The sequence below is a fragment of the Labrus bergylta genome, chromosome 15 (assembly GCF_963930695.1).
Source record: "Labrus bergylta chromosome 15, fLabBer1.1, whole genome shotgun sequence".
NCBI lineage: Eukaryota > Metazoa > Chordata > Actinopteri > Labriformes > Labridae > Labrus > Labrus bergylta.
Genome location: NC_089209.1, coordinates 10,177,316 through 10,204,990, shown reverse-complemented (window position 1 = coordinate 10,204,990; position 27,675 = coordinate 10,177,316). Strand labels below are relative to the sequence as shown.

At 42.8% G+C, this 27,675-nt stretch overlaps 3 protein-coding genes across 5 annotated transcripts; 1 reads left to right on the top strand and 2 right to left on the bottom strand.

Moving 5' to 3' along the window:
* Window positions 1-936: 936 nt before the first annotated feature.
* On the bottom strand, window positions 937-12,239 carry mideasa (mitotic deacetylase associated SANT domain protein a). Of its 2 annotated transcripts, none has more exons than XM_065963851.1 (13): window positions 11,731-12,239; window positions 9,578-11,273; window positions 7,273-7,497; window positions 6,004-6,340; window positions 5,252-5,318; window positions 5,012-5,154; window positions 4,811-4,914; window positions 4,524-4,599; window positions 4,322-4,410; window positions 3,590-3,733; window positions 3,249-3,371; window positions 2,537-2,703; window positions 937-1,857 (listed from the first exon to the last, which is right to left on the bottom strand). In XM_065963851.1, the coding sequence occupies exons 2-13, from the start codon at window positions 11,012-11,014 to the stop codon at window positions 1,593-1,595; spliced, it is 3,177 nt and encodes a 1,058-aa protein (XP_065819923.1). In that variant the 5' UTR covers window positions 11,015-11,273; window positions 11,731-12,239; the 3' UTR covers window positions 937-1,592. The 2 variants fall into 2 exon arrangements, with proteins under 2 accessions (XP_065819923.1, XP_020497171.2); XM_020641515.3 differs by having other exon boundaries at window positions 7,273-7,506; window positions 11,731-12,238.
* Window positions 12,240-13,841: 1,602 nt separating this feature from the next.
* Window positions 13,842-23,101, top strand: ttbk2b (tau tubulin kinase 2b). Of its 2 annotated transcripts, none has more exons than XM_020641528.3 (15): window positions 13,842-14,161; window positions 14,598-14,721; window positions 14,872-15,019; window positions 15,592-15,665; window positions 15,781-15,921; window positions 16,051-16,155; window positions 16,490-16,555; window positions 16,638-16,730; window positions 16,823-16,948; window positions 17,060-17,217; window positions 17,548-17,737; window positions 18,268-18,482; window positions 18,573-19,020; window positions 20,108-20,808; window positions 21,827-23,101. In XM_020641528.3, the coding sequence occupies exons 2-15, from the start codon at window positions 14,653-14,655 to the stop codon at window positions 22,176-22,178; spliced, it is 2,886 nt and encodes a 961-aa protein (XP_020497184.2). In that variant the 5' UTR covers window positions 13,842-14,161; window positions 14,598-14,652; the 3' UTR covers window positions 22,179-23,101. The 2 variants fall into 2 exon arrangements, with proteins under 2 accessions (XP_020497184.2, XP_065819924.1); XM_065963852.1 differs by having other exon boundaries at window positions 13,842-14,168.
* A 2,094-nt stretch (window positions 23,102-25,195) lies between these two features.
* On the bottom strand, window positions 25,196-27,545 carry churc1 (churchill domain containing 1). Its single transcript, XM_020641534.3, has 4 exons — window positions 27,380-27,545; window positions 27,086-27,221; window positions 25,850-25,920; window positions 25,196-25,727 (listed from the first exon to the last, which is right to left on the bottom strand). The coding sequence occupies exons 1-4, from the start codon at window positions 27,416-27,418 to the stop codon at window positions 25,635-25,637; spliced, it is 339 nt and encodes a 112-aa protein (XP_020497190.1). The 5' UTR covers window positions 27,419-27,545; the 3' UTR covers window positions 25,196-25,634.
* Between the last annotated feature and the right edge of the window lie 130 nt (window positions 27,546-27,675).

Sequence of the window (27,675 nt, the reverse complement as noted above, 5' to 3'; positions counted from 1 at the left end):
GATATCAACCTCATTGCAAAAAGAAAAGTACAGACATCGGAGATTACCTTTCAGATTGATTTAAATGAAATGTAAAAGCCATAACTTTTTATCCTGTGTCACCTTTAGGTCAGATTTTAGTATTTGTCTTTCTACTTATTTGGTTTCCTGACCAAAAAGTGACCAACGAATTATTCCCATAAGCCTCAGCTATGCTTTGTGTTTAGTCATAGTCAGCTTTTGAGGTCGAAGCTTTAATGACTTCATATACAATGTGTGTGTAAACTATTCCTGTAGGTTCTTTGAAACCAAGAAATCCTGCAACAACAGATAACAGTGAAGTCTGTGTTTTTCTCCTCAAGGAGCAGTCGCTTGTGTGTGTGTTTGCAACCCATAACTTCTCCCTGACTCATTTCTGCAGGAGAGCAGGAAGGTAAATGAGAGCTGTCACTGACCAACCTGTCAGGGAGACAGAAACAGGAGCGTTTCAGTCTCAAGGGGGGGGGGGGGGGGGGGGGGGGGGGGGAGCTGTGCATCTCATCTCCTGAGGGTGACACTACGCTTCACTGAGTACACACTGTGAACGGCTGACTGACACCACTGAGCAATGCCAAACATCACCACACCCTTGTGACTCAGGAAAATGATAGACCTCTGGAGTCGTCTATAAAACCAAATCAGATAGTATTCTGGATTAATTCATAGAGGTACATTTAAACCTGACTGAAAGATGTTGGTGTAAACAAAACAATGAGCACATAAAACTGAAAATTCATCTGAAGGAGAATCCTTGTGTAATACCAAGAACACATTTCTGAAAGATGAACAAATCCACACTGAAAAAGGTGTGGGATGAATAGCCAGCGACACACTGAGCCTCTGCCGCCACCTGCTGGACAAACAATGTCTTACAATCCCAGTCGCTCGATTAAGTGAATGAACAAGTAAACCAAACACTTCTCTGAACAGTGGGGATTTTAATAAACTTTTCAATTCACATATTGCAGCTGACATGATTAGTTCTTTATATTACCTAAATCATTGCAAAATGCAGTATCATAAATATATGGCAATCTCATATATACTTTTTTTTTTGTACAAATTCCATTCAAAAAGGTCCCTTAGGTGTAAAAAACAAGTGAATAACCAACCTATAAATCTGATGGAAGCCTGCACGGTCCGGCACAGTGTTTTCCAAAGAGAAAGAGTTGAAATAATAGCTCTTAAACTAGACTTCTTTAAAAAGGGCCGCAGTTGAAGTATTGCTTTGATCGTATGTTTTTATTGATTTCCTGATTCTCTTGTGAAATATCACATAACTATGAAGGCCACGCGATTGAAAACGTATAATATTTGGATGCATATTCAATTAAATAAAGGGTATAAAAGGCATATTGGCAAAAGCAGAAGCAAAGAGTTTAAGTGCATTTACAAAAAAATAAACTTCCTTTGAATATTAAAAGACACAAAGGTGAAGGAGTGTGAAGGTTAACAGGAAGACTTTTCTTTTCTGTTCTTGATTCTGCTCTCTCTGGGGCAGAACATTTTTTATTCCATCTCTGTCTCTATCATCCGTTTCGCCATCAGTCCATCTTCTAATTGACATTTGTCTCTCAGTGCCAGTCTTCATCATCGTCATCATCCTCTCCCTCAGGGGAGTCCTCGTGGCTGCTGACCTCGGCCTGCTCCGTCACTCCGTTTCCTCTCTGATGATGTGCCGCTGCCGCCGCCGCCGCCGCCGCCACCGCCGCCTTCCTGGCTCGTGATTCAGCCGCCGCCTGCTCCTCCTTCTCCTTCAAACGCAGCGCTGCAGCCTTCTTCTCTTGCTCGGCGTGACTCTTCATGTGAGCACTTCGACTCTTTACCTTGTAAAACACCCTGAGAGATGGGAGACGATGAAGCAATGTTAAAGCAGCTGGAAACGAGAAGAAGGGAGCATACCAACCAATCAGGGCGTCACACTTCACAAACAATTACTATTCATCCATCATCGATACCAAACCAATTAACCTAACGAGTATGTCTTGGGAGGAAACCTGAGCACCCGGAGAGTACCCAACCAGGAACCTTCTCACTGTGAGGCAACACCGCTAATCACTGCATCCCCGCGGTGCAGCCCGCAATAACAATCAATAAATTCAGCCGAGAAATAATGCAAATGATGTGTGAATTAAATATGTGAATATGCAGAAAGCAGTAATGAAAGATAAAGAGACCCCTCTTGTGTATTTTGGAGATTTTTACATAAAGATGAAGTGACAATATTTCAGAGACTGCTCATTGCTTCCAAAAATAACAATTGCAATAAAATGGTCCAACCTTAGCTCAATAGAATAGTAACATTAGTATATGAATTGGAAGAGATGAACTTCTTGCAAACATTAGATACACTGCACGCTTTAGCTAGAAAACTGGAAGAAATCAAGTCTTGTGAATAAATAAATCTAAACAATGTAAATAAGTAATCAAAATGTGTGTGATCAGAAGCTTCTGTATGAAATATATGACACTGTTCTCATTCGTGACAACAGAATGGTATTTCATGAATTGTCCGTACCTTCCACATTTCTTGCATGGAAATACAGCGTCAGGATCTGGAGGTGGTTTTGCCGGTGCTCTTGGCTTCTTGGCTGCAGGCTCAGCTCGAGGCCTGTGAGACGCTGCTGGATGGTGAAGGTCTTTCTTTACAGCGTCCTGCTCTTTGATCATCACCATCGATCCTGCCTGGAGAACCACAAAAGACAGATCCAGAGTTTTCTTTCATACGTCGTGGAAATAAAACTCCACCAGCCTGCCTTTACGCCTTCATACCAACGTTTCAGTTCAAAACAACAGCAACATCTGTAAACTCTGCACGTCACTGAAGTTTCTCCATGTTATACCGTTTTGCAGTCAAATGAAACGAATACATCTGTCTTCAGTTATCACTGTTAGTAACTGTTACCAGTTACCAAACTTTTTTCATTGGAAAATTGGCCGGGAGCCAATGAGTTGAAACATATTTCATGCTGTTAAAAATATTATACAGTGAAAAAGATAACACATGATACAATGAAACAGATATAATTGAACTCCAAGTTTTGATACCTGTGCACATTTACACATGAATTATCATTTTCCAATGACATACATTGTAATATGATCAACATTTTCTAAAAAAAAAAAAAAGGTTTTCCTATCTCTTTTATTCTTTAAGTCGACTTTATTGCAATTACCTAATTGTTCCACCACTGTGCATTTGAACTTTTACGATACATTATAATACTTACATAGTCGTGAGCTTGTAGTGACTGAGCAACCCTGGCTTGATGACTGCTCTCGAGGTCGTCGGAAACCGTCTTCTTGTCGTCTCCATCCCCCTCCCCTTGATTAAGTTTGGACTGCTGTGAACTCTGTGTATTAAATCAAATGGACAAAAATATATTATAGATGAATGATGAATTCAACCAACCATAAGGGATTCATAAGAAATGAACTCACTACTGAAGATAACGTCAACAACATCTTTCCACTGATGTGGTTTAGTTTTAAGCATATGCTGGATAACATGAACAACGTGACCTTAACGCTTCAACAGTATTTGACATTTGAGAAGCTTATTCGACTCTACCTTAATGTCCACCACGGCCTCGTTGTGCTTCTCCCCAGGGGAATCTGGGGGGCCGAAGGTGAGAATCCCGTTACGTCCGATCTTCACCTGTTTTTTGTACGTGTAGTAGAATTCTACACACTGAGCCACAGTCTTTGTTTGCACCTTAAAATCCAACAAAACATGCAGATATTACCAGGAAGCATTTACATCAAGCACTTCACGTATTTTCATATGAAAGAGTGTGTGGACAACAATGATATAAACATGATAGTCAGTGGTACCACAGCTGGGGTGCTAATATGTCCATAAAATCAAGGCCACATTTCTCATAAATCCAGTTGCTGGATGTCCCAAAGGGGATGTTTCATGATGAAAGCAGAGCTGACTTGTTTGCCAGCAGATATTTTCCATTACATCTTAGTCTTGCTTCACATTGTAAAACACAGCCGAGAAACAGCTGAAAATACAAAATGTTAGTCTTTTTTTCTTAATTCTACTTAAAAATGTGTTTTTACAGCTATCCCTGATTCACCTGGGTCAACTCCTCAGGTCGGAAAATCCTGAATTCTGGATTTAACTGGAAGAATCACATCCCTGACTCATGCCTCAGCGTAATTAGATTACAGGTTTATTGGTGTTAAAACTCTACAGAGTAATTAAAATTACATTCAAATGTTTTTTTTTTTTTTTTAGATTTACTTAGTTTCATTTTGAATTGTTTAAACAGCGAGGTAAAATGAAAGAGCATACCAGTTTCTGCACCATGAGGAAGTCCTTCCTGTACGCAGAGATCCCCTTATTGAAGTAGCGCTTCTCTTCTGCGGTCCAGCAGTCAGAGCCTGGAAGTAAATCAGCACAAGTGAATGTGTTCTCATTCAAGACAGTGAGAGAACCTTTGAAGAGGGGTAAGAAGTCAGAGAAAAAGGAAGGAGGATAAAGAGGCGACACTGACCTGAGTAGTGATAACCTGCCAGGTGATGGCCTGTGGAGAAAACTGGGGCCTGAAGCATCAAGCGTCCAAGCGTTTCCTTCATAACAACATGATTGGTTACAATTACAAGAAGATCAATGTGCCTGATGATTACAGTTCTTAAACTCTACAACACTGTATAAAAGCATCTAGCAGTAAGAAATAAGAAGCTAATGTAAGACGAAGGCAGAGGAAATGATTTAAGTCACCAAAAAAAAAAAAAAAGATATCCTTTTAGCTGAATTTCAGTAACTTGAGTGAGTCCTCACCAAGAAATCACCTCCACATTCATGTAAACAGTGCAAAACCAGTTCCTGATTGGTTCCTCCGCCTCTGAGCACACTGGAGCAAGCCATGTTCATCAAATCTAAAACTACACAAAAGAAGAAGAAAATGAACGTTGTTGGAAAGAATAAGCAAGGAAATATAAAATCACAGTTAGTGGGTGGGGGGAGACGGGACATACTTACCCCTCTCTGGATCACCAGGTTTGAGGTTTGACTCTTCAACAGGGAGCCAGACCAGGTCGGCCTTGTGCTGGTCTAACTGGGAGGACAGTTGATCTTTCAACTCAGGGATTTCTGCCTGGTACCTTAGCCCGATGTTGATACGTCTGAACAAATAGAAAACATGACACATAAGAGTACAGCTTCGTATTTTCTATTGGAAGGTGTTCAAAATCTTAGAAGCCTGTTTGTGTCTTCACTCACGGTTCCAGGCAAACGGGTGTAGCATCAGTGATCAACGGCAGAACAGGAGGTGTGATATCTGAACTTGCTGCAATGAAAAAGGAATGATCACTTCAGAAATTATCTGAAAAGGATAGTCAGGATTATTTAGCTAAAATTATACCAAATAATGGATAGAAATGATGGACGACATGACAGGTCCCCAGAAGTGAAGCCAAAATCTTGGAGCGACAGTATAGGTCTCCTCCATGTTAACAGATTGGGCATAAGTCAAAATACATAGCAAATACATATTTCTGCAATATTGCTTCATGGGTAAAATGGCTGAAATGCCATGACTGAAAGCTCTTTTGACAAATGTGGCTCCTGCAGCGCTGTGTGCATCAGATTAGCAGAGTGGAGGACCAGTGAGACGTAACATAACAAACACTAACACGAGAGTGATTGGACTTTCACAGCCAGTGTCTGCTGCAAACCAACAGTAGAATCTGTTCTGGTGTAGACTGTGCGGGCCTGAGGGATGTGTGCAGTTTTGTCTGTAGGTTAAAAGTGTGTTTTGGTTAGTGATAGGAGTGGGAAGTCAATGTTGTGGCTACACCAGCTCATAACTTCTGCAAAAACTGACTCCAAATGACATCACCAGCCCAAAATGTCAGCGACCACCAAGGGGGTAAATTGGCTTCATTTTTGTACACAAGGACGAGATAGAAGCACATCATCCATCTTTATACAGCCAAAGGTATAAACTAATAAAAGTAGCAACTGAGCCTTACCAGTGCGCAGCAGACTGCGTGAGGCAGACTTCGGTGTAGGTGGCGGGGGCAGGATCTGGTTGCTTGCAATGTTGGTCAAAAAGGTGGAGAAGTAGAGTCCTGAACCTTCTCGTACAGGAGACAGGATGGGCGGAGGCGTGTAAGGGGGCAGTGTGAGGGGGTTGTCCGGCAGGCGAACTGGAGAGCGCAGGTTGCTCTGGTAGGAAGTGATGGTGGAGTAGAGGGATGGAGGGATGAAGGTGGAGGGTTTGTGTGGCGGGATGATGAGAGGCTCAGGTCGAGGTCTTCGCTTCAATTTGGGTTTTCCATCCTCGTCTTGACTTTGATCGTCCCCATCCTGGACAGAAGAAGGGTTGGGGGAAAGTCACAGTAACACTTGTGTTTATCACCAGGAGTTCAAAATCAGTTCAAGCTGGGAATTTAAACTTACACTCACTTTTCTTATCCTCTGATTTTCAAAAAGCCAGTTTATGACTTCCTTAACAGCCATGACATACACATGTGTACGTACTGAACCAGGTTTACTCGAGATCCTACACAACCAGATTTAAAAAAAGCTACTCATGTAGTCGACTCGTCAATTTTAAAAGAGTCACATTTTTTCAGTTTGGTCCAAGTTCCACTGGATCACTGTGACACAAGTTTTAGCCAATCACAGTACAGAAAGGCTGGATTACTCTGAACTCTAATGGGAGAGACAAACCCCTCTGGCCACCCGTCTCCTTCAAAAGTAAAGGCTATGCTTACTAGGCAAAAAAAAATAGTGCACCTTATAAACACATGACATAAATCAGCCAGATCTCAATGTGTTGATTATCAAGCTTTAGAGCTTCTTGCAGGTTGCTTCTGCTATCTCTGAACAGAACCAGGATAATGGCAGGCTCTATATGCTTACTAAGCTACTTGTCCGCTGATTGTTGGTCAACATTTAACTAAGAAACAAATACAAGAGTGTGTGTGTGTGTGTGTGTGTGGGGGTGGGGGGGTATTTCCAAAATATCAAAGTAATCCTTAGAAATTCAACATTAAACTTCTACAGCTTATTACAATGTTAAAATTAGGCTCTCTGGGCACCAGTTATGTAATGGTTATTACTTCTCTGATAATACTGATCCACTTTTAATTCAGGAACATTGAACTGAAACTTTGACCTAAGAATCAAATTAGAAAGTTTTTTGACATAGTCAGCTTAAACATGCATTTAAGCGCTGACTTCAAGGATATCAGTAACAAAACCAAGAGAATAAAAGCAAAACTTATTATATTTACCTGACCAAAACTCTCTCTCTCGGTCATGGAGTTTCTGCGTGATCTCCGCCGAGCCACGATGACAGAGGGTTTCCTTTCAGACTGTCCGGCAGATCGCTCACCCGCAACAAGTCTCCCCTGAGCCGGGCCGCCCTGAGGATCCGTGTGACTCCTGTGCACCGGCACAGACACGGGGATAACCAGAGGGACTATAGAGGCCTGTCTGCCAGGAGAACCGTCCTCCTGCTGAGGCACCTGAGCAAAGAGGGAAGGGGGGGGGGGGGGGGGGGGAGCAAGATCACAAACAGAAAATGAAACAGAAAATATAAAGCTATAAAGTAGCAAGTAACGCAAAGGAGGGACGATGAGATTTTACAAGAGGAATAAAGTGTGAGTGCAATGATCATCAACCCAATAATGCATTTATAAATCAAATTCATTTGTTCCCCTTTTTCCTAAATAAAGAAAATCTTATTTAGATGTATATTATTATTTTATTTATAATAAATAACATTGTGGCAGCGTTCAAAGAGAATTTCATTCTGTCTATTATTTGTAACTCTTCATTGTTTAGTTGAGAAATGCTCTTCACACAAATATCAAGTTCACTTGAATTGTATCGTTACCCAGAAGGTTTCAATTGAATAGTTCTACTCAAGATGTTAAAAGCAGTGTAAATCTGGTACAACAAAATATTGATATGCATCTTAAATTCAAATGCTGTTTATTAAATGCAAAATGTCAACCAAATAAACATGTCTTCTAAACCTACAGTAAATATGGTGGTGCTGCTTCTGTCACATGTGTCACAAATATTCATGTACACTCAAATAATCCATAGCATTCAGAGAAGACGCACGCCTCGCTGGTATTTCTGGTCAAGCTGAAAAAGATTTTGGTAAATTCTACTCATGGCAGAGAAACATATAAATCAGTTTTCTGATTTGAATCTCAGGCATCTAAACAATATTTAGAACAGGACTGAATCTCATCTGCTCACCCAGAAAATGGGCTGTGAACAGGAATATTAAACCTGTTTGTGTGTGTTTTTTAGGAGTATGAGTGTGCAGGTTGACAGCGCAGCCCCTCCCTTGCTCTGCTGAATGACTGAGACAGAGCCTGAGGAATGTGGAGGTGTGCAGACATGCAGCTCCTCCAACTGTACATCCAGGCTGCACACTCTGCACAAAATCCCAAGACAAGCCCTACAAGCCCCCCCCTCCCCCCCCCCCCTACCCCCCCCTCCAACATTGGAGCAACACAAAACATTCCCCTGTGCTGAAACAAATCTGTGTTTTAACTTGTGTTTGTGTTTATAGGCTGTTTAACAAAGCTGCTAGAGAGTAAATAAAACAGCTTGTTGCACAGGGTGTGACCCAAAGAATGCAAAAATTATAAAGCCGGAATATCAAGATAGCTACTTGGTATAGTAACATGATACATTTAGAGGAATTGTTTAAATCTTAAAAATGTATAACAATTTGCCAAATTGCAGAGGTATATCCTGCAGGATATTTTACACAATCATGGAATAATACTATGGCTAAAACAGCTTAAGTAGTGCAAAATCTCCACTTGTTTAAATATGTCTTCAGCAGTGGATGCAGCATGTTAAAGATGTCAATTCTATCTATCTGGTTTCTGGAGTTCCATATTTAGTGGCATTCAGAATATTTAAAAAAACCGACTGAACCTAATCCCTCACTGCTTTTTTTTTTTTACATTGAACTTTATGATGATCTTTCACCAAATAACCAAGCAAATGTATTGCATACACTACTTTTCTAAAACAAAGACAAAGAATGTTCATTTGGAGGAAGGCCCTTTCTGACATTTCAACACTGGATGTTGGATACTTTGAAGTTCTTGAATTCAGAGGAGATGAGATTTGCTCATCGCGGGTCTAAAAGCAGCTTCCTTTAAGTGATGGCAGCCTTGTGTCGCATTCTTGATCGACCAGCTTTAACTTCACTTATTTTATTATAAAATGTGACTTTGTATCACTAACCTTTTCTTTTTATTAACCTTGTGGTAATTCTATAATTGTTTGTTCACTTTATTTATTAACAGGTAAATGTTGACTATCAAATTAATGCTGTGTCATTCAAATTTTTTTTTTTTTTTTTTTTTTTGTGGTTTTAACCAAAAGGAAGTTCTGCTTAGAAAAAGGGATCGTCCTACTAGTACAGCTGCTAGCAAAGTTTGCCAGATGAGATTTTTTTTCTTTTTCATTCTAAAATCAGCCCCCCTGGAAAGCCCCATGAAGTAAGTGCAATAAATTCACAGAAAATAAACTCAGTGGCAGTGTGTGGAGTGTTGCATTAACCTTTGCCGTGTTCGCAGGCTCCATTTCCGACGCCTTCTGGGCCAGAGTCTCCAGGTTGATCTCCTTGGACGCCCTCCTCCTCCTGCTGGTGATCTGGATGACTCCTCCTGTCGTCACTTGGCTCTCTCCTGCTCTTACTCCGTTTTGGGACTGTTGAGGCTCTTTGGAAGCTTGAGACCAGACATTTGTGGAAGGAGGACCCAGTGGGGACTGTCCATCTCTGGAAAGGCGACGTGAGCGCCGAGGTGCGGCCAGAGTTGCATTTGAGGGCTCTGCAGGATTCGTTGGAACCTTTTCAGGGCCTGGATCAGGTTCAGATGTCACATCACTGGCTTTAGCTTCTGGTTCCTGCTGCTCAGCCGCTTTGACAGCTTCCTTTTTCGCTGCAGCATCAAGAGGCCGAGGCTCCGGTGGCTGAAAAGTCACAAGGTTTTGGTTTTGTTGCTGTTTTGGTTGCACCTGAAGTTGTGCTGTGTCTTGTTGTGGTGCACTTAGATGCATTTGCTGCTGCTGCTGCTGCTGCTGCTGAAGTTGCTGAATGTGTTGTTGCCGCTCCTGCAGCTGCTGCTGGTGATACTGTTGTTGCATTTGCTTCTGTTGCTGCAGTTGTATTTGATGCTGTTGGAATTGGTGCTGCTGCTGTTGCTGGATTTGCTGCTGCTGTTGCAACTGGAGCTGATGCTGCTGAAACATCTGCTGCTGCTGCTGCTGCTGCTGTTGCTGCCGCATCTGTTGAAGCATACGTTGCTTCTGAGGCTGCTCGCTGTACGCCAAGCCTGGCACCACCTTATTGCCGGGGAAAACGGAGTAATGACCAGATGGAAACTGTTGCTTGCTGGGCCTGAAAGTTGCCTGGAAAGGCTGCAGCATGGACCCCTGCAGAGCATGGGGAGCCACATGGGACTGGCCTGGCAGCTCCACACCTTTATGAGCTTGTTGGTAGGCTTGCAGCTGAGCCTGGTGCATTACAGCTGCAGTGTGCTGCTCCCACTCCAGCCCCCTCCCCTGAGCTGGAGCCGGGGCTGCTTCCCTGTAGGCCTCCACCGGCCCTGGAAGTTGATTTTCTCCCCCCATCGGCAGGGCAACAGCCTCGTGGACCCCTTTGTGGAATGCCATCTGACTCCTGACGTTCACTCCGCTCATATACGGGTCAAAGTTCTGCCCCCAGTTTGACACAGGAGCTTCCTGAGACCAGCCGGGGGCCTGCACAGTGTCCTGGTGCATCCACTTTACGGGGGCAGCCTGTTGATAGTGCGGCACACTCTGGGGCCCTTTCTCCGGGTTATAAACTCCAGAGCTGCTGGCAGGGTTACTCGACTCTAAAGCTGGAGGTCCCATACCATAATAAACCTCCCCTGAGTGCTGCACAGGCTCTTTCATGGCTGCACCGCGATGCTTGCCGCTCTTGTCAGTATTCACTTGAGGAGGAAGACTCATAGTAATGTTTTAAAAGTACAAAAAAACGTTGGAGTCAGGGCTCTCGATCTTGATCTAAGAGCATGTAAACTACTCAGTTATTGCTCTGTAGTGTGCAAGTGGCTGAGGAATTCTTTAATTGTGTATACAGAGGTATTTGGGAGGAAATATAAATCCCAGAGGAAAGTGCAGGGGTGGGGGAACATTCAAACCTCCTTCCAGAATCAAATCTGCGCTTTTCTGTCCATTCTTTCTCTTCCTCTTCTGTCAGGAGCCAGACCTTATAAGAGAAAGGAGGGGTGGGGGGGGGGGGGGGGGGGGTTAGACACTCTCTTTTCACACTGTAGAAAAGTGTACAAAGTTTCCAACCGACTTTCACTCGTCTGCAGCAAAGAGGAAACTGAGGCCTGCGCACGAAAAAGGCCCAGTGAGGACTCATAAAAGAAGTCAGTGACATATGAAAAACTTCTATTCTGATAAGTTCGTCCAGGTGCGTCAATAGAGGCGATTTAAGAGAAGAGAAAAGATTCAGAAGCGGCAGAAACAAGGAGGCGCTTACTGTTCAGCTGCCATTTGGCATAACAAGAAATACAGGAAACGGAGGGACTCATGCAATCACCCGAGCGATAGCCACTGATGTTATGTTACAAATCAGCGACAAGGAAGCGTCTGAAGCGCTGACTTCTGTTCGGCAACACGGGACATTAGGAAGCATGAGTGAAGCACGATGTTTATACCTGATTAATGGTGCACAGATCTGTCCATGGCCAGCTCCATGGAGTCACTTTGGTTCCGATCAAAGTCGACTGCATGCAGCTCCATGAAGGGACTGTGCGCAGCAAATGTCATAACTCTGACAACTTTCCCTCGAGTTTCACGGAGCGCAATATGGCGAACAGGCGACAGTACAATCCCACGTAAACATAATCCACCCTCCGGACAAACTGGAGACGCTCATTAACACTGTGGTTCTAATGTTGCACGGCGAATCGGTAAAGCCGTGCACTTCAGGAAAACATGTCCACAACTTTCTCCCCTGCATCAGCGACGAAACCAACACATGAGACGGCGACGGTGTGGAAACTGCGCCGTGCAGAGCGGCCTGCGCTGCCGCTTTTTCGCAGATCTCCACACTCCTCTGCAGGGCCACACGGCTCCGAAACCCCCCGTGCGTCAGCTTATCCAGTTGATGTGAAACGCTGGGAAACTGCGCAAACACGTAGAAAGTTGTGCGTCCCTGAACGCACCGCCTCACCCCAAAACAGCTCGACTAACATCCTGTTGTCCAATCCGATTGTCTGGCCACTCCCAGCGCTGTATCCGTGTGCGTTTGTTTTGTTGTCACGGCTGCTCCGGAGAGCGGAGTCTCAGCTCGACGCACAAAAAAAAAAAAAAAAACAGTTTGCATAGGAGGTGGAAGAGAGACAGATACTGAAGACAAGTCAAAACAGTTCACTTATCCTGGGACATTTGTAAGAGAACTTTCTTTCATAAACAGAGCTGTTTTTTTTTTTTTTTTTACATTTTTAATCATTAACTTTTAGATTTAAAGAAAGTAAGACGACGACTTTATCACATAACCTATAACCACAATACATCTACACTCCAGCTTATTTAATTCATTAAGTGAACATGTTTATTATTATAAAACAATCCTTAAAGGGACAAGGACATTTCTCCAGTCAGTGCAGGATAAGTTATCTTGTGTAAATACTATTTGAGAGCAGTTATATACATTTTTAATTTTTCTCATTATGTCAGTTCTTTTTCAATTAGTCTCGATGGTAAACACATTAAAAGACTTTGGAGGAACAAGTCAGATATTATCACCTGGAAGGTTGACTTCAACAAATATTTCACAGGTGATTTGGATGCAATCAATAAACAACAGAAATTCACCTGTTAATTGCACGATTTTCTCTTTTGAAGTTGTTTAATACAAATATCCGCCTCACTGTTTGTTGATGCACAAGCTGAATGAGTTGTGCACAGTTGCATGTGAATGTTCCCACTCCAGGAGTCTGTTGGTTTGAAGCCCTGTCAGAGTGGTCAAACAATGACCTCCACCTTCAGGACAGAATACACCACTTTGTCAGATCCATTTAAAAGATCATTTATTTAAATGTGTGACTCCACATAAATGGCTGTAGTAGCTACATGGCATTTGTATCACATATACTAGTTTACATTTCTGGAGACCCCCCCCCCCCACCACCACCTCTTTTAAACACACTGGTTTCATTGAAATGCATGGCCAGCTGCATTTAAAAAAAAAGAATTGATTCGTTGTTTTTGTGACTTGATGACTTGATAAAAGCTGCAGTCTGGGTGAAAATCCTGCAGCCAGGAGATTGTTGAATTCCAATTTGACTGGGTTAAAGTCCTCCATTTCTGATGCAGATGCTTAAGGGGGGGGGGGGGACACTTCAATCTGAGATGCTGCAGGGCTGTGACAGCAGCAGGTAGGCATATTTGACAAATTGGGAATCAATACGGATAGACAACAATTATAGTCTCCCCCTTGGCTCTGTTCCACTTCACAGGAGAAGTGTTTTTTTTTTATAACGCCGGACAATTGAAAATTTCTTCTGGAAGCAGACAAGGTGTAACATCAGATAAATAAAATGCATTTTAAGTCATCACTTGAACAGTGACTCGCTCGCTGTTGGATGCACTTTTCCCCTCATCCACTGCGCTATTGGCACCGCGGGTTATGTTCCGTTTGTGAGTGTCTGACCCTCCCTGTGGTGTCGTGTGTGTGATGTTTAACCCTGTGTGTTTAACGCTCCTCTGTCGTCAGTGTCTCGGGGGATGCAGGTCGTTTTTTTTTTTTGCGGCGCAATCAGGGGGGGAGACTAGCGCTGTGACGTCATCGCCGGCGCTATGAGAGGGCAGCGCACGGGGGCATCATCATCATCATCATCATCATCACTACTCCCTCATCCGTTAGCAGCAGCAGCAGCAGCAGGCTAGCTGGCTAACTCCAGCTAACGTCAGCTATAATGGTCCCATGCCATTATTACCTCAGGTGCGAGCAAACAAACAACGTTGCTGTGGAGTGACCTGGCGAACCAAAAACAACAAAAAACACACCAACGCCGAGGAGGACTATGGGGACATTTTGGATTCTGAACACGAACTTGGATCGCGATGGTGCAACGAAGCGAGGTAAGAGGTCAGCGCGGGTTGCTACTCCCCATTTGAGTTATCCTTACGAGCATGCTATAGTTAGCTTGTTTACAAGGACCGCCGCAGTAAGCGCCACCGCCTTTGTGGAGATTAGCATTGTTGCATGTAAATCCTCTTCGGCGTTGGGTTTGTGGTTCATTGGTCATTCATTGACGAGAAACCACCGATGCGCTAGTCGCTAGTTGTGTTTTGGCACATAGTCAAACAGAACAGGCGATGCTAGCCGCCGTCTCTTAGTGACCATCTCGTCTCCTGTGCTCCGTGGAGAGGTGAGGCGTTAAACTAAATGGCATGCTCCACATGCACATGTAAATCAGATCCGTCTTTATCCGGTTTTTTTTTTTTGCATGCAGTGAGCTGTCAAGTGATTGCAGAAAAGGAAATTGATTTTTTTTTTGTTGCTCTGTGTTTTCAGTGAGGGGCTTTCGTCACTGATGCCAGGTGCAGGCTTGTAGCTGAGAGCACTCAGGATGAGTGGGGCTGGAGAGCACACAGACATCCTGTCAGTGGCAGACGTGGTCAGAGACAGATGGAAAGTAGTAAGTATGACAGAGAGTGGAGGAAAGTCATCTTTAGGTTCACAGTTTTCCCCCACTTTGAAGAATCTCCCTTCATTACACTGCCAAAAAACAACAACAACAACAAAAAAATCCACACACAGCAACGTGTTGCCTTTCTGTTTTTTTCAGGCGAGGAAGATCGGTGGAGGCGGGTTCGGGGAGATCTACGAGGTTTTGGATCAGTTGAGTCAGGCCACTGTTGCCTTAAAGGTGGAGTCAGCGCAACAACCCAAACAGGTGCTGAAGATGGAGGTGGCTGTGCTGAAGAAGCTTCAGGGTAGGTGATGTGATGCTATCGCCTTGTGAGAGACAGAACACCTGAATTTCAATTCAATTCAGTTTATTTGTATAGCGTCAACTCATAACAAGTGTTATCTCGAGACACTTTACAAAAAGCAGGTAAAAGACCTTACTCTTTGTCTGTTAACGTTACAAAAAAGCAGGTAAAAGACCTTACTCTTTGTTATGTTACAAAAAAGCAGGTAAAAAGACCTTACTCTTTGTTATGTTACAAAAAAGCAGGTAAAAAGACCTTACTTATTGCTATGTTACAAAAAAGCAGGTAAAAAGACCTTACTTATTGCTATGTTACAAAGACCCGGCCTATCCATCATGAGCACTTTAGCAAAGCAGCAAAAGTTACAGTGGTAAGAAAAAAACAAAAAAAACACTCTTAGAGAATACCTGTAAAGCCAAAGTCTTGTAATGGATATTGCCACGACGATATTACATTTGCACCGACATAGTAAAAACTTTCATCGATGGATCATTTGAAAAATGCAGCCAACTAAGATTTTGTTACACCATGTACTTTGTGCTTATTGCACTGTATGCGCACTTCTTTGACAGGCAAAGACCACGTGTGTCGCTTTGTGGGTTGTGGCCGAAATGACCGTTTCAACTACGTGGTGATGGAACTCCAGGTGGGATTTCTTCCAGTCAATGCGAATCAGTGTTCAGTTTGCTGCAGGCAACGCATGAGTCTTGCATTATGAGTGTGTGACGCAGAATCCTGATTTCCTTGCTGTCTTTAAAAAGGGGAGGAATCTGGCAGATTTGCGCAGAACCATGACCCGTGCCACCTTCTCTGTCTCCACAACTTTGAGACTTGGCAAGCAGATTTTGGAGGCCATTGAAAGCATCCACTCTGTGGGCTTTCTGCACCGCGACATTAAACCTGTAAGTTTGCCTTCAAACCTTCCTTTAGGAAATGTCATTTTGTTATTTTTTTTTCGTTACAATAGAAAAGTTTGCTGGATATCGCAGCTGTTTTACTCCCACGTGTTCATGTGTGTTTAAAATCTGTAGTCCAACTTTGCGATGGGGAGACTAGCCAGTACCTGCAGATGCTGCTACATGCTTGATTTCGGCTTGGCTCGCCAGTTTACCAACTCCAGCCAGGAAGTCCGTCCAGTAAGTACTCTAAACTCGATGTTCGAGGCTCGGGAATTTGGCAATAAAATGTTACAACGATATGGATGCTGGAGAAAATAAAATCTCTCACTGAGTTATTACAAATACTATCTAGCTTTTATGTAAGTGGTCTAAGGTCTTTTTGTAATCTGTACATTTATGGTATGTTTCCATAAATATATATGGATGTCTAGTTATTTTGTTAAAAATATATAGATTTACACATTCTACAACATTGTACATTTAAAATGATTTGACTCTCAGTCGCTGTTTTAACCCCCATGTGACCTTAATGACGACTGTTTATAACAACCGATTGTTTATTCTCCGTCAGCCTCGTCCTGTGGCAGGCTTCAGAGGAACTGTGCGATATGCTTCTATCAATGCTCATAAGAATAAGGTAAGACTGGACTGAAAAACCTATTCCTCTACGTCGTCCCTCTTTCATTAATCACAACTCACACTTGTGTATTATTCTGTAGGAAATGGGCCGTCATGACGACCTGTGGTCCCTCTTCTACATGCTGGTTGAGTTCATGGTTGGTCAGCTTCCCTGGAGGAAAATTAAAGACAAAGTATGTGCCGCGATGTATTAGCCTGTACGTGATTGTATGTCAAAGTGTGTGAATCCATTCTAACTCTTAAGCCCCCCTTTTTTTTTTCTCAGGAACAAGTTGGAAATCTAAAAGAGACATACGACCATCGACTCATGCTCAAGCACCTTCCCTCAGAGTTCAGCACTTTCCTTGATCACATCCTGACCTTGGACTACTTCACTAAGCCTGACTATCAGGTTGGCCATCTCTTCTCTTTTTTTTCGGGGGGGGGGACATTTTTTGCACACACTGTTTATTTCTTCCTCTCTAGCTGCTAAATGCTGACACTTGTGCCTTCTCTGCAACAGCTCCTGATGTCACTGTTTGAGAACGCCATGAAGAGCAACAGCGTGCTGGAGAATGATCCTTACGACTGGGAGAAATGTGATTCGGAGGACATGCTGACAATCACTGCCGCAACGACCACTGCTCAGCAGCTCACCCGCCTCACTCCGGCCTACTTGGGGTATTTACAGTCAAAAAGAGCTCCATCGCTTGGAAAATATAGAGCTCTTTTATGTTCTAGTAATTGCTGTTGGCTTGAAGTTGCGGTCTGCTCGTCAAACTTCTTCCTTTCACAGTCTGTTAGACACGTGTTCAAATATATAGCTGAGCCTTTTTTTTAGACCGGAAATCTGCGCAGTCAGAGATTCCCAGAGAAGTCGCTGCTTTAAATTGGTGCTGTGGAAATGAGCCGCAGGGTGACCTTCTCTCTCTCTCTCTCTCTCTCTCTCTCTCTCTCTCTCTCTCTCTCTCTCTCTCTCTCTCTCTCTCTCTCTCTCTCTCTCCTCCACAGCATGGCGAACGCTTCAGTGCTGCCGGGTGAGCTGCAGAGGGAGAACACTGAGGATGTCCTGCAAGGGGAGCGCCTCAGTGACGCTGACAACTGCCCTCCCATCCCCACCCCGACCACCCCGGGTGGAGACGTATGGGAAGAGATGGACCGCAACAGAAACCTTAAACACGCCCAGCCAATGATCAGGAAGGTCAGGGCAATGTCATTTACTGTAAACATTACATCCTAACACAGCTTTTAATGTTACGAAACTGCTTCTCTGCCTGTGCAGTTAGTTGAAAAAGATCCCTCGTACTGTCCTTTTTCTGTCGTGCTGATACTTAAAGCTCCTGTGAAGAACGTTTAGCTGGTAATGAATCAGACTGGATTTCTTACCTCTGCATATGACCTACAAAAGCAAAAGACACTATCATTGGAAACATTTTCTCCTTTTATACAATCATTTTGAATTCCTTGTAGCACTGTCACTGTTTGAGTAACAGTATGCTCCTTCAGTCTTAGTTTACACAATGACATATGTATATTTTTTTACACATTGCACAAGACAAGATCAGCAGAGATTGATACACATTTTTCTAAAGGAGTCGCTATGTTTTCTACATGGTAGCTTTAAGTTTACAAAATGTGAGGAAAAACAAGGTAACTTCTTACAGTTTTCTGTGGTAATAAGAATGCAATTTATTTAGTTTTTGAAACAAGCATTTGTCCGTTCTTCAAAAGGTGGTCAGTGAGGATGAACACAGTCAGAATCAGGGGAACCAGAGCCCCAACACTGGCTCCATGCAGAGTTCTCCTCGACGGGTGCGATCAGAGACCATGTTCCTTGAGCGGGCTGCGCCTCTGCTCCGGAGGATAAGACACAGTCAGAGCCTGGCGTTCGAAAAGAGACTCGCACCTGAACCCAAGCCAACCATTGAGCGCTTTCTAGAGGCCTAGTAAGTACTGAGTCCACTGTAAATCACTGTAAATCAAAACCATGACAGCATGTGATTGAAGCTCACCATGGTACTTTGGTCTTGTTTCAGTTTAGGCAAACAGCGTCCTGTCCTCTCTCATGTCGGGGAGAATTCCATTCCAGAGCGATTGCAGTCTCCTTCCTGCAAGGAGGAACACTCGGGCACGGCGACCCCCGACCAAGAGGAGGGCGCAGCGAGCAGTGGCTTTGTGGCTGTGAACCTCAGTCCTGTTCCCCAGGAGGGAGACTCTCAGGAGTGGGTGATGCTGGAGCTAGAGCAAGGCAGCGGTTCTGGAGCCACCAAACCTCCGGCGGAAGAAAGGCCTGGGACTCAAACCCCGGCTGAGACTGACAACCCGTCCTCTGAGCCACAGGACGGCCAGTCCACAGCGGTGCCGAGCAGTCCCGTCCTCTCACAGATGGCCATGCCTTGCACATGGTTGCTGGGCCACAGGAGACTGCCGGGGATGCTGGGACAAATGCCCTCGGTCATCATGGGACGACCCCAGATGGACCAGGTAGGCTTGAAGAACCTCTTTGTTGTAAATAAACTGAAAGCAGCTCTGTTGAGATTAAATGAGTCAAATTCACTGTGACAAGGGTTGCTCTCTGTAGCGTTTGACCATGAAACAGGGTCTTCATCAGCATGTCAAAGCTCCTGTAAGGAACTTTTAGTTGCGTTGATTTTGGCGCTAGTCTGAATTTGTCAGCTGGTTGAAAGCTGGCAGGGTTATAATCCCTGTGAAAATAATAATGATGCTAATTATGAAAGTGAATGTAGAATTTCGATAATGTTTTTTTTTTTTTTTTATAAAACAGTATCAACAATAAGAACCAACCTTAACACAAAGGTATATAAAAGATAACTCTGTCAGCATCAGCTCTTAGAATATGCTGTTGTTAGCCTCTGTGAAATCGTGGTCATTTTTGAAAATGAGTTATAGCCAGTGTCTTTTTTTCTTTCCAGTGTTTTTTATTAAATGATTGTTTTATTCACTTTTTTTAAAAACGTATCTGATGTGCCTGGTTATCTGTCATCGTTTCTGATGCGACCACTCTCTGTTGTAATCTGATGTATCTGTTTGTTGGGATTATTTTGCATCCACTACTGATGCTCCTGTAATCACACAGATGCGAACAATTCCGCTGTCAACGCGTCGTGAGCCCGTCGTAGGTTTTTCTTCGATTTTTCTTCTGAAGAAATTTAAGAAAAATCTTAGTAGATATTCGATAGTCAGGTCCTTTCTTTTTCCATATTTTGTAATGCTTAAACGTATATAATCGTAAACAAATAAAGCCTGAAATGGCGGCTAATTGAAAAGAAGCACAGAGTTGTTGCTACGGATACGATGCATTAGTCACATTGGGGTTAACTAGCAGTTCATTAAGTCATATGGGGCATATTCAATAAGTTTCACCTTATCTTGTCATGAGTTTTGGGCTTCACTTGCATGCGGATGTACTCGAGTGTTTATAAAGTATAAATATTCAGACCTGCTGCTGTATTTGATGTTTTTATGGAGATAAAAAGTATGACAGAACATTTTAGTTTTTTGATACAGTTTTGGACTTCACAACTCTTAACAGTCATGAATCTCTTCTCAGTCCTCCAGCTGTGGGCTGCTGTCCCCTGCACAGGAGAAGAGTGAAGCCATACCACTAGAGGCACCATCTAGTAAATCTGATCAAGTTGAAGAGGTAGCCTCACAGGATGGAGACAAGTTGGAGTTAGCGCCCGTGCCAATCCCAGCCAAAGGCCCCACTGCTCACCTGACAGCCGACAGAGACCCTGAGAGTGATTCTGGTCTGCCCGATCGATCCTCCGAGCCCAATCAGCAGCCTCAAGCCGACGTAGCAGGAGGCGCCGTAGAGAGCACAGTCACCGTCTCCTCCTCCCCGCCCCCAGCGTTGCTCAGACGCAGAGACTCCCCCTTATCCCCAAGACTGAGTCGAATCCCGGTACGAGAACCCAACGCCCCCCTGGACTCTGTGAGCAGGGATCTCCACATGGAGAGGCGTCACCGCTGGAGCAGTCCAGTCCCTGGTTCCCCGACCCACTCGCCCTCTCCCTCTCTGTCCTGCGACAACCTGCCCTGCGCTTTGCCCAGAGACAGGCTTCCCTCTGATCGTGGATCCAGGTCGGACTGTGTGGGAGAAGACCCTCTGTCTCTGTCCTCTTCATCAGGAAGTAAAAGTAAGATCCCACGTCCTGTGAGTGCCACCTTTGTACCTGAGCAACTCCCGAGCAAGTTTCTGCCCCGACCACCTCCTGGAAAACCACCCATCCGCCCATGTGTGGACAATAGGTACTACATTTGAAATAATACAAAAAAATGTGCATGAACATTGCAGCTGATTTTTCCCCCCCAAACCTGCAAAGATTCTTATTCAAGGAATTCATCTAAAAAAAAAAAAAAGAGGAGGGTGTTTGTAACTAGTAATAATGATAGCTATAATCTAGTTCCAGAACCATGTTTTAAGAACTCAACATGTAGTCCTGTGGTTTCACTTTCTTGATAACATTTCCTTTTTTGCTCTCAACTGTGCAATATGTCGACTGCTTGGCATCGCCTTTGCTCAACAAATGACTTGTCTATGGTAAACCATGGTCACTAAGGAGAAGGTTATACCAACACAATGAAACATGATCATGCTCAATAAGGATTCTGCTTTAATACCCCCCCCCCCCCCCCCAACAAATGCAGGTAAAGATCTAATTTGGCAGGTAAAATAAATGAGGTCATGCGCTAATTGGCGAGTGCCCCAATCAGTACAAAACATACTGTAAGTTGAAGACCACATTTTGTTTTGTCCAATCAACAGCTTGGTCAGGCCTCCTTTTAATGAGAAAGTCCGGTTTGTGAAACTGCGTTTCGCGCTGATGAAGGTGACACACAGAGCAGTTGTGAGAAAGTAGCTGACTGCTCCTTCAGCTTAGTGCCGTGCTTCTACAACTGGTTTTGAGTGACTCTGTATCTGAGTCTGGGAAAAAAAAAAATTTGGCTAGTAAAATATTCTGGCTTACCTTCTATGGTTACATGTCAATCAATTAAACAATATATTTTAATTTATATAGAGCCAAATCTAAACAGACACAAAAAGAGCAGATATCTAAGTATTGTTAGGACAGTAAACAGCATGTGTATGATGATTGATTCATGCGGCATTGTTTCTTGTGAAAGGATGCAAGTACAAGTTATCACAGGATATTGTGTCTACTACTTAGTTTAATTAAACTGTTAAAATAGTTTCCTCAGAGAAAGAAATGTCTCTATGATAATACAGAAAAAAATGCTGATAATATTATCTTTCATATTTGTCTAGACGACGGCGGTTAAGAGTGCGTGCAAGCAGCACCAGCGACGCTGACTTCCTGGCCAGTCTGACTCAGCTGATGCAGGACCGCAGCGGGATGCTATTCAGCCCTCCTCCTCGCCCACGCAGCTCCTCCTCCTCCCTGCAGCGCTCGCTAAGCTCCTCCCCGTCCCGACAAGAGCTGCGAGACGGTGGGGCACTGCAGGGCCGCAGCCGCTCTCCGTCCAGCTTCTCCGGCTCCCCTCCCGCCCGTTACGCTCACCCGCAAGACCGGTTTGCGGGGCAGGGTCATTGGGGTCACAGCTCCAGGGGAAGAGGCCTGATCCACGAGGGAAAAGGCTCGGGCAAAGTGAATCGATGACTGCGTTTGACACAAGCAACTGATCTGGATGGTGCATCTGTCGCCAGAGACTGTGTCACGTCCAGTCCCCGATAGCATGTGTAAATTTGGTATTTACTCAAGGGAATGTACTGTATGTAATGTAAAATGTATGATAAATTGAACGTATTTATTTATTTATTTGTTGGATGTGTCGCTCAGAACACTCGACGATGTGGATCGATATGTGCAGTTGAAAGAAGGTTGAGATAACCTGAAGATTGCCAACTCTTTACCTCTCATTTCACTCTTCTCTTAATGCTTCATGTAGGCCTAATATGAGACCAAAAAGATCAAAGTTAAATACTTGAGGGATGTAAAAAAAAAAAATGATGCTAATTGTAGATATGTACCATTTGGAAAATGGTATACACTAATAGAAAGCATATACTCACATTAAGGACACTAGTAGTTTAAATACACACACTAGCAGTATACCAACATCAGCATTCATGTACAGCAGCAGGGCATGCAGCCCCATTATGACCTCACTCCGGTACAACAGCTAGATTCAAGACTATGTAACAATGATTGCTCATACCACAGTGTAGTAGTGTGCTTTTACTTTGCTAGAAAATATTTGTCATGCAAAAGGCGTGGGCATATTAGAATGTACATGTAAGTGCACTCATTCTTGAGTATTGTAAAAGTGCATGAGAATCATTGCAATTTATTATTATTTTTTATATTCATTTGTACAATCTTCTAAGACATCTGTATTTTATTGAGCTGCTTCTGATCAAAAGTACATCCTAATGTAGACCAGCAACAATTACCTTTTTTATTTCTTGCATCAAGTACACGTACGAAGGAAAGAAAGAAAAGTGATCAAAGTGTATCGTTCTCATCGTTGCTGTTTTCTTTTATCAACGCAATCAAAACATTTATTAAAATAATTTCATTGAGCGTGTTCCACCTTTTTTTTAAAAGCACCACCACTTTCATGCTATGGATGCTGTTTTACTTGTCATTAAATGCTCAGTTCAGCCAAATGTCCTCTTTAAACCATGGCACTGTGTCGGTTTTGGTTCGTTTGCCCAAATCTCTGCGAAGACTTTGATACAACTTGTGTTCATTCTTATATAACGCTAGACTCCGCAGAAGACATGGTCACAAGCTAAGAAGCACAGTCAGTGATCAGAAATTGGGGAAAGACCATTAAACCGTGGCTTTACATTGCTCAAAACCATGAAGTATTGGATTCATTCATTGAAGTCACAACAGCTCAGACTCTGGTATCCCCTCCTCCCCCCCCCCGAGAGAACAATCGCTTGTCAGAATCTGTCGAAGAAGCGTTTTTTGAAAGACAGACAGACACGCCAGTAAGCACAAAGAGAGACTGCTGACGACATTGGGGCTGAATGGGGAGTTCCCAGATGGCAGCTGTTGAGGTTTGTGAAATCTATGAGATGCCTCAGACACTTCCTCTTCGACCCAAATTCAACTTTATCTTTATTATCTGGGAAACTAATGGCACTATTGGGAATCATTTAAAATGTGAGTGTACTGCTGCTGGTACAAACTAAAATATAATTGACCATCTGTTGAAGCTGACTCTTTGTCCTTTACGTTTGATGTTCTATAAGGACAGGACATACAGGGGTCGGCCCAGATGTGTGGCTGATGCTGCATTCAGGTACTCCTCGGATGGTCCCAGTTTTCAACTTGAGAAGTTTTTTTTTTTTGTGCTTACTTGGATTATTATAGGTTTTCCAAAAGCTTAATGAACAAGGCTCTGAGACCGCCCTTAACACCAAGCGATGGTCCATGTTTTCAGACTGGATTTCCTTCAGAATGGGTCTCAATGAAGATTTTTACTCTGAAGTATTCTCAATCCCAAAACACTTACTGCACACACATCTCAATTGACATTCAGCCGCCAGAGAGGCTGACATTAAAGGCCTGAAATACGTAACTCCACAGCGGCTGGTGATTAAACTGGTTGTGTGGAAATTGGAGTGTACATCTATTATACCATCTGATAAACCACCACACAATTTAAATGACATAAAGGCTCCTCCATCTGTTAAAGTGAAAGAAACCAAAGTTTATAACAACAGAGATCAACTCCACTTAAAACTAACGTCTTCCTTTACACCAAGCACGATTAATATTGTTTTTGTTTTTGTCTAACAAAGTGCTTGTGTTTGGAATTCATTTCCAGTATGGCAGATGTAGGTGCTGTAGATCATGAATCTTCCAGAAAAGTTAAGACAAAGGGCTTTGATGTTGAAGCAAAAACAAACAACACGTCAACAAAAAGGATCCACTTAGCTTTACTGGAATCTGGCTGGTTGAAATTATTGTTTAAAATCTCTATTTTCTCTAAACACCACAAATGATTTTTTTTAGTCAAACTGGTTTACAACTACTGTATGTATTTGAAAGTCCATTCTTGAACTTTCTGGGAATTTTAAAGGGCCAGAAGAAGAAGAAGAGGATTTTCTGGCACAAACTTCACCAACTGACAAGGTGCATGAAGAGTGAACGGCTTCAGGAGAGGTCAAAATGCTCCAGCAACACTTGTAGTAAGAAGATCAACTTTATTAGCAATTTAGACCTAAGGTCTTCTTACTATAGACATTCATATTCATCTTTGACTCAAAAGATAGTAAATACTTTGTTTTGTTTACTGTAAGTTGAAGGTGTTAACTTGGGCTCCAGCACCTGCTCAAAGAACATTCATTTATTACCTAAGGTCTAAATTGCTAATAAAGTTGATCTTCTTACTACAAGTGTTGCTGGAGCAGTTCAACCAATTTTAAAGGGCCACAAATGATTTTGCAGCCACACGCAAAGTACGTTTTTGTAAACAATCTGTGTTCATAAATTAGAGTCATAGACGCTTTTATTTGGACAAATCGCTAACCATAATAAATACAGCCACCAACAGTTAGGTGACTAAGTTGCTAAAACGTTTGGGGCTTACCATTTAAAAAAATAAAAAAACTTTAACCATGTTGGCTGATAAATTCTGAACATTTTTGTCCCTCCAAAAATACTGACAATGTCATTTATTCATTTCATTTACAAATCATGTTAGAATAAACAAAATACTTGTCATTTGTGATTTCTGCAGCTGCACCACAGGGCTCATTTTCTGTCCTTCGACTGTTACATCAGAGTTGTGTCAAGAAGCAAAAAGCAGAGGAAAGATTCATTCTTAGAAGTAAAAAAAAAAACTGTTTATTTAAAACACACTGTGAATTGACAGACACAATATTCAGTGGTGGTCCAGGAATGAAATATAACGTGATGTGTTCAGCATAGGGTAGTTCAGAAAAAGGACTTAAAATCGGATTCATTGCTTGTTACAATTTGGCGGGAGGATATAAAAAATCATTGGAACCCTGAAGCCAGCATTCAGTGGCACGTCCATGGCAGTTATACTTGACCTAAAGGTGAATATTGACCTGCGGGCTTGGTGTCTTTTGAGGTCTAGAACAGAGGTGCAGACTGTCTGGGGTCATCTGGTAACACACTGATGGAGTCCTCTGCCTTTCCACACAACATGCAGAGCATCGTGTACTCCTGGACAACACAAAACAGACTTCAGAAACACACCAAAGGACCGATAGCTAACCATGACTATTGTATGTGTGACAGCAAGTTTAGCCCTTTCAAGAGTTTTACAGTGTGAAGAGATACCTTACCTGATATTCATCAACAACACTGAAAGTGTATTCGTGCCTGGCAATGACATGGTCACAGTTTTTACAAACATCTGAAAGGACAAATGAGTGGATTAGTTTTTACGCATGCTGTGGGTGTTTCTTTTTCACCCTCTGGCAAGAAATCAAATCTGTTTTATTGCCAAATCCATGTCCAACATCTTACAGGAACATACTGTAAATAACTCCTTCTTCTTAGAAGGATATCACAAGATTTAGAGCCTATCTGGAGGTAGCAATACTGACATTTACTGGATAGGGTTAAAGGTGCACGATGGAGTTTTGGTAGAGAAATGTGGAAGTAGGAGAAGTGTACAGATTTTGTGGTAAATGTTCATAACTAGAATGATACGGAAGAAGTTATGGTGGGGTTTTTTCTTTGAGCAAAGTTTGTGTATTCAGTTCAGAAATTATAGCATAGAATTGTTTCACTTCTCCAACTTTCAACTTTCACAAATAAAACTGCATAGTGCACCTTTAAGGAAGGGCTACACTGCACTTGTGATTATTTTCATTGTTTAATAATGTGCGGATTACTTTAATAACAATGGTCTTTAGACTATCTGGACTAGAAAAATGAAAGAGTCACACAAATTTCTAAAGCCCCAACTAATAAGCTCAAAAACTGAACTAACCAAACGAAACTATTTATGCACTTCGGGAGGTTCGTTTTTAAACATGCATAGCTTCTTCCCTTAAAGTTTGTGCACAGTTTCTAGTAAACCAAGTGTTCTTTAATGTCATGATTAAGCACAGAGGCCGAGTGAAGTCATGGGTCATGCCCTAAAGTCATGAGAAAGTGATAAGTTTCAACTTTAGTGAATTATCTAGAACAGGGATGGGGCAACTTTGGTGACAGCAAGGGGCCACATTCATTTAATTCTCACTGCCAGAGGGGCCAAATTGTAGTTTGCAAAAAACGATTACAGTCAATAATGTCTCAAATTTAACTCAACATATTACCAGTGATCAAATATTATTATGCACATATTTCTGCTTTTCATGATTTCATGGAAGATTTCATCATGTTTTTCTTCATGTTTCCAATTAATTGATGTGTAAAAAAAGAAAAATGAACCTGAGGGCCACGTTGAGGGTTGATGAGGGCCGCATGTGGGGCCCCCCTGGGTCGCCAGTTGCCCACCCCTAAATCTAGAAATATTCACAACTAAGACTGGTGGTCTGCTCTACTGTGATCAACAAACAAAAGGCACTAACGATCATATGTGACTATCTCCTCTCCATCTTCATCCTCAGTGGTTTTGTTGCTGATCAGCACGAAGTCCCTCTGGTGGCATTTGACACAGCCCAGGTAGTTCATCAGGTAAGAGCCATTCTCTAGGCAGGTGTTCCCCTTGAGTAGGGAGAAATCACATAGCTACACATTGACATATTCACATGCTTAAAACAACACTTTTAGCAAGCTTCTTGCAATTTCCGTGCAGGCTAGTTGACTTAAGGGCGTTTGTGCGTCATGACAAGTTCACACTAACATTAGAGGGGTCAACTTACCCGATCGGGGTATTCTTTCTGAACACAGCCGTTGCACATTTTATTTAAAAATGATTATTTATAAGTCACTTAGCACTCCTACACTGTAAACAACACTAACGAAGGTTTTTCTTTTTTCTTTTTTTTTTTTTTGTTGTTGCTAAAACTTCACTTCCGCGCTGAACGGTGGTCCCTGCGTCCCATTAGATCTATAAAACACACTCACAACCAGAAATCGTTTGGAAATGCTGAAATTACACCTATCCAGTTTTTTTGTAGATCGAGGAAACCGCCCACCCTCCTCCCTCCTCCCGGAC